Raw genomic sequence first — 6,769 nt, 5'->3', positions numbered from 1 at the left:
CATGTTATTCGTAAAAAACTGAAAACAAGAACGTGCCACCAACTTACAATTAATGTTGTATAAACTTCAAAAGACCACATGCTTAGGTCATTGTGTATGGTTTGTTTTGTAGAATCTTCTAATAGATCAATTCTGGTTCGCAAGACGTGGTCCGTGCAAAAAAAGTATAGTTTTTCTTTAATGCCTTATTCGCATATTAAAAATACTTAGTTAATCGATTATAGTTACAATTTGATAACGTATCCAATTCGTATACGATCAGCACTAAAAAGAGCTCCATAAGTTGTAAATCTTGTGATATGTAAATGGTGAATGCATTCAGAGGAGTGTGGCTTCGGATTCCAGATAGCAAAAGAACATAATAAATTTTCTCTTGATATTGTAATTACTCAATTAGCAAAGTAAATTTAGAACTACTAATTACTGCTCTTTATATGATTAACCCGACTGACTGGCACTGGCCCGCACTGAGTCAAATTTTAGCACAAAGACGTGTGAGTGCATTTATCAGTTTTGCTATAATTTGGAACCAATGAAAATATGTTATAATCATATAACAAAGTTTTTATAATTTGAGAGAATAAAACTCTACTTTTTCAAACAGGATAATGCAGAGAGAGGACGTGCTGACCATAGCATTCACCACTGGCTGTTTTGGGAAAGCGATAAGAGAATGGCAATAATAACTGCGTGCCGCTTCCATGTTTCTCTAGCACTACCGCTTCCACAAGTCACGGTTTCACCATAAAAGAGAAGGCATGGGGGACCACCTCTTACTACATTTTTTTAAACATATCACTTACTTCAAGCCTATTCATAGTTTTTGGGAGGATTCTTTGAATCCAGACTAAGATTGAATTTGAGAAAGAAAAGATTTGCGAAATCCTGCTAGAATCTCAAATTATATATTTATTTTTAAAATAATGGAGTAAGCGATTATGGTAGACAAAGTTTTTAGGACTTTTCACAGCACTAGTTAGCTATTATTAGAGTCTTTGTCTAGAAGCGACGTAACATGCTTAAATCTTATACATTGGTTCATTTACTTTTCGTAAATTTGAAACTATATTAACAATAATTAGCAAAAACTAGGATCCTTTAAAAATTTAATCAATGTATTAGGTTAACAAGATGTACCTGGAGACGCCAATATTACAACGTTTTGTATGAGTTTTGTGTCGATTGTTTTGATACATATAGAAATAAATGATTTAATTACAGTTGCGATTTAGTGTCAAAATTTTGATCATTATATTCGGAATGGTTCATCAAAATTGAACGTATTCATCCATATTCAAAACTTGGGATTACAAGGAACACATCAACTTTGTCTATTAATAGTGTCTAATACAGACACAATTATGGAAAAAATAAAGTTAATATTATGTACTATCATAAGGTAGGTGGACTAACTCGATTAAATATACAGTAATATTCAATTTAGAGATTTAGGATTAACAAAATACGAAACTCTTTCATAAGTGACAGACCACTGCACTGATTCTTTGAAATTTAAGAGTTTAACCATTTGAAGTAAAAGAACTATAATTTGTGATCATATGATTTGATTTATTGATATCGTTTGAAGCTTGTTTTCTTTGGTTCCAAATTCGAATTACCTAATTACGATTGCACATGCACTGATCCAAATTTAAAGAGATTATATAACAATTTAGACTTGTATGGAACATACAGACTCAAATTGCACCCAAAAAAACATACAGACTCAAACAAACATAACTTATGACGACATTTTATTCATCCAACTTCGTATATACACACGACAAACCAACAACATAAACACACACTTTTTGGTTCATACTTTAAGTAGGAAATACATCGTTACTTATTATTTAGTTACCAGATCCTGATCCAGCTCTAGATCCAGCAAATGAACCAGCAGATGATCCGGCTCCTGATCGACCCGAACCACTAGAACTCGAACTTGATGACGAGCTAGAGCTAGAACTAGATGATGAACCTGATCCTGAACCTGCACCAGCACCAGCACCAGAGCCTGAACCGCCGCCAATACCAATCCCCAATCCAACGCCCAGACCGACCCCAATCCCACCTAGGTCAAGCCCCAAGTCTTTTCTTGCGACTCGGCTCTCGGTTAACATAACCAAACTTGAAATCACTAATAAACCAAGAAGAGCTAAACCTTGGACCCTAGCCATTTTGGAATTCTTCGTGTGTGAAACCTTTTAAAAAAATAGTCTGTGGACTTGCCAGTCAATGTGTATTGAGTTTGTAGACTTGTAGTGTAACTTAGTTGGATACAAGAGAGAATAACATGTTCGGGTATGTATAGAAGCTTTGCGATAGAGTGAGCTATTACGTGTTCATCACCAAATATATTTCCACTACTTTATCATTTTGTATTCATAGTTTACGATCATACTCTCAACTAAAGAGCCACGAGTACCAATTAAACACATGTTTTAAAGTAATCAAACACATGGTAGTCTGACTAAATATAATCTTTGCTCAAAAAAAAAACAATCTTTGATCGGCAATACATGCAAAATGATTTGAAATTATATAAAAAGAAACGAACTTAACCCGAGTTAATTCGTGAGGTTTTTCACCCGTGGGGGTATAAGACGTTCAAAGAACCAAAGATTGTTGTGGTCTCACATCATCGTTACTATTCACAGTTTCAGTCACAAGTCCATATCATGATCATCCAAAATGCATAGCGAGGTTATTATTACCAAAATTTAGTCCCAACGAAACGATAAATTAAATAGAAATGGTTAATTAGTGCACATAATTTAAGTACGGATGCATGTGATGTGTGCCATTATCGTTTGCTGCCACCAACCCACCAGAGAGTCGACAGTCCACTGAGCTTAGTGGAGTGGTAATGGTTTATACACGCAGAAACTAATCCCCCATATTTATTAATGGTCACTAATCTATAGTCCCCAGTCCCCACTATGAATTATTGTTGAAGGCACATGCACGTGCTTAAATCATTGCTCGAGAAAGATCGTTCACAATGGTTATGTTTTTATTACTATGAATGACATTTTTTTTTTCTCAATCAGGCGCCTATTACCCTACAGAAGCATATTTTTTGACCAATACTTTTTTTTAGACCAATACTTATTTGATTAGTTTTAACATAAAAACTCTGTTTTCGATTCTGAACCACTATCAGTTTATTATAAAAATAAGATTATTTTAAGCACAGAAGCTAATCCCTCTGTGAGTATTAATTATATGGTTCTCACTATGAAAAAAAACTTTTAAAACACTATTTTCTTAAAATATTGTATGATTTCATATTTAAGAAAAAAATATTTTGAACTATGCTGAACTCCAAATGTAAGACTATAATCATTGCATTTTAAGGATTCAACCATTTATAAGAGCAGGCACATTAGAAGATGTAATGGGGTTCATGGGTTCAAGTTCCTAGGCCCGAATTGATTTAAAAAAATGAAAAATGACTTTAATTCATTGAACCGATCCTTAGTAGTGAACTCGTATGAAGCGGTTCAGACCACGTGTCAATCAGTCACTGCCTTCTCTTTCCTTCTCCACATCCTCTCCTCGTCTCTTACAGAAGCTGGAGTTCGGTAATAAGTCTAGCTTTAGCTTCCTCCACTCTCTCTCCATCTCCTTCCATTGTTCGTCCCCTTCTCTCCTCTCTCCTCATTTCATCAGATTCAATTCTTTCTCCTTTCATCTCAATTCTTCTCTGTTTTTTATTTCTCTTTTGTAACAATCAGAGGAGAATGGTGGTGGTCTGACAAATTGGACCTTATTCCTTGTGTATGTTTATTGAAATCAATATATCTACTTGTGTGTTTCTTCCTCGCAGTGGTGGTGGTCTGAGAACCGGCGCTTCATGTAGTTGGGACCTCGAGAAGATATGTAATTGGTTCGCGGTGAAGGGTCCGGTGAGAAGTTCGAGTGCCAAGCTGAGGTTCGTTTCTACTAAAGTTTTGATTTTTAGTCATGGGAACTTGATTTGAATGTGAAAGTTTGAGACTTTATCACTGGCAGGTGAGCAGATTGTTGGATTTGATAGTTCATAGCTTATATAGTCACAAGAATTGATTGAATGTGTATTTTGTATATGTTTACAGTAATGCAAGTGATGCTTTGATAAGCTGAGGTTCTTGAGTGTGACAGAGTCTGCTTTGCTTGGAGATGGTGGTGACAAAGGAAGAACTTATAGACTGTCTGTCTTGGAACCATTGCTCAGAGTGGTACTTCCAAATTCTCGAACGCTCTTAAGATTTCATTTTGTATTCATGATTGCTGTTTGTTGTAATTGTAGATGCTTTAGCTGTTAACTCTGATGGTCGTTACTTGACGACTAGAGAAGTTGACCGCCATGTTCATAAGGTCCAATTTGTCTCAGCTTTTATGATTATGTGTCTACAGGCATTTACAGGTCACAGGAACACTGTTTTTTCCCTATGTTTCAGACACAGAACTGCAGAGCTCTACTCTGGTTCATTTGATCGAAGTGTCAAGGCGTGCACTTACGGTTGGGAGAGATAGAATCATGCAACTACACAAGGTAATATGCTGTCTTTTTTGTCTTCCATTGTTGGAGATGATGTTTAATGCCTGAGACAAGTCGTCCGATTTACCATGCACATCTGCCTCTGACTCTTTGCGTTCTATATAATATATATTCTGTAGTTTGTGTATTGTGTTACAGGAAGGTAGACAAGGCAGAGAAGCTTGATGGAGGAGAAGGTGGCAAAAGGGGTGAGTCATTAGTGGCGAGGACATTAGGTGTTTAGAGTGGAGAAGGTCCAAGCTTTGGTATGTGACTAGAAGACGGTGACGTTGGAGATAGAACTTTGGGTTTAGAATTTTAGGTGTAGGTTTAATTGTTTTTAAAAAAATTAGTTAAGTTTGATAATAACTAATTTAATATAACTATGTAACCAATTTCAATATATAAAAAATTTAATATAAATTTGTATTTTTATATTTTATATATTTTTTTAATTTTTAATAATGCCAATTATTGTATGAATAATCTTTGTATGTTCTAGAATATTCAATGTATTGAATAAAATTTTTATGTCATTTTTATGTTATCTATTCTTAATGTAATGAATAAATTTTTTTAAAAAATTATAAAAGATTATTATATTTTATTCATGTATCGTTAATTAATTGAAAGTTTAAAAAAATTTAAATAATAATATTTTATTTCTATGAATCCTTTTTTGAGATTCACTAATGCAAGAACACAATAAATAGAGGTTCAATACTATTTATGGTCTCACCAAAAAAATATTAAATTTTTTTTATGAACTCCAAGAAGAGGTTCACTAATGCAGATACTCTAAGTCTTTTGTAGTATTCTTATCACGGTAATGATCTTTTCATGCTATATTCTTAAGAAACTACATGCTGTATTCTTAATTTTTGTATGATGACAGGTGTTTAATTCTTTGGATCTAGATTAATTCTAAAGGTAGTCGTAATTTTCTTATGAGCTATAATCTAAATCAATACCAACACGAAGACAAAATTAAATCTATAGAAAACATTTTCTTAGTGTTAAATACATTATTGATAAACCACTTGTAAATCTTAGGTTTGACTTTGAAGCAAATTTATAAAGAGGTCTTTTCTTATTATTATGTTTTTTTTGTTACATATCTAAATTATGTATCATATACACTACAAGAAAACTCAAGCTTAACGAGGAAGATTAAAGAAGAAAAACAAACCTCGTAAGTTTACGTCAACTTTACGAGGAATTTACGTGAATAACAGTATCATCGTTATTTCCTCATAAACTAACGACAAAAACCATTCGTCGTAAAGTCGATGTAACGTGACGTGTCATTTACGAGGAAATAACGATGATATTATTTTTCACGTACATTCCTCGTAAAGTGGACGTAAACTTCGCGTGTTATTTACGAGGAAACTATTTACGTGGATTTAGCGAGGAAATTTTGAATCCACCAACTTTGTAGGTGTTACACGTTTTTTTTTGCACCTAATTAATTTTCGTCGTAAATTCATAGGAAAATTACAATTACCAGATTCAAAATTTCCTATAAATATGGATGTTTGAACATCATTTTAAACACATCAACAACAAAAAACGTAAAAGAAAAAAAAATGGCTGGCTCCGGAACTATTTACGAGTTGCGGAAGTGGATGTATATGCATAGAGATGCTAACGGAAGAGTGACGAAAGAATACCTTGCGGGGCTGGAGACATTTATGCATCAAGCAGATTCAACACCGCTCGTCCAAGAAAGTGGTAAGATGTTTTGTCCTTGTCGGAAATGCAACAATTCGAAACTGGCAAACCGTGAAAACGTTTGGAAGCATTTAATAAATAGAGGTTTCACGCCAAATTACTATATATGGTTTCAACATGGAGAAGGTTTTAATTATGATCAGAATGAAGCTAGTAGTAGTAATAGCAATTTTCAGGAAGAACCGGTTGATCATCATTTGCATAATGAACATAGTTACCATCAAGAGGAGATGGTAGATTATGATAGGGTTCATGATATGGAAGCTGATGCATTCGTAGCTCATGATGAAGATGAAAAACCTAATATAGATGCAAAAAAGTTTTACGAAATGTTAAACGCGGCGAATCAACCACTTTACAGTGGTTGTAGAGAAGGTCTCTCTAAATTGTCGTTGGCTGCTAGAATGATGAATATTAAAACTGATCACAATCTACCTGAAAGTTGCATGAACGAATGGGCTGACTTGTTTAAAGAGTATTTGCCGGAAGACAATGTGTTTGCTGATTCTT

At 34.1% G+C, this 6,769-nt stretch overlaps 1 protein-coding gene across 1 annotated transcript; it reads right to left on the bottom strand.

Moving 5' to 3' along the window:
* Nucleotides 1-1,641: 1,641 nt before the first annotated feature.
* On the bottom strand, nucleotides 1,642-2,326 carry LOC106374248 (counting factor 45-1-like). Its single transcript, XM_013814320.3, has one exon. The coding sequence runs from the start codon at nucleotides 2,178-2,180 to the stop codon at nucleotides 1,854-1,856; it is 327 nt and encodes a 108-aa protein (XP_013669774.1). The 5' UTR covers nucleotides 2,181-2,326; the 3' UTR covers nucleotides 1,642-1,853.
* Nucleotides 2,327-6,769: the final 4,443 nt, after the last annotated feature.

This window comes from Brassica napus, chromosome C1 (assembly GCF_020379485.1).
Source record: "Brassica napus cultivar Da-Ae chromosome C1, Da-Ae, whole genome shotgun sequence".
Taxonomy (NCBI): domain Eukaryota; kingdom Viridiplantae; phylum Streptophyta; class Magnoliopsida; order Brassicales; family Brassicaceae; genus Brassica; species Brassica napus.
Note: the sequence above shows the minus strand (reverse complement) of the source record. Positions and strands in the feature narration are given on the sequence as shown.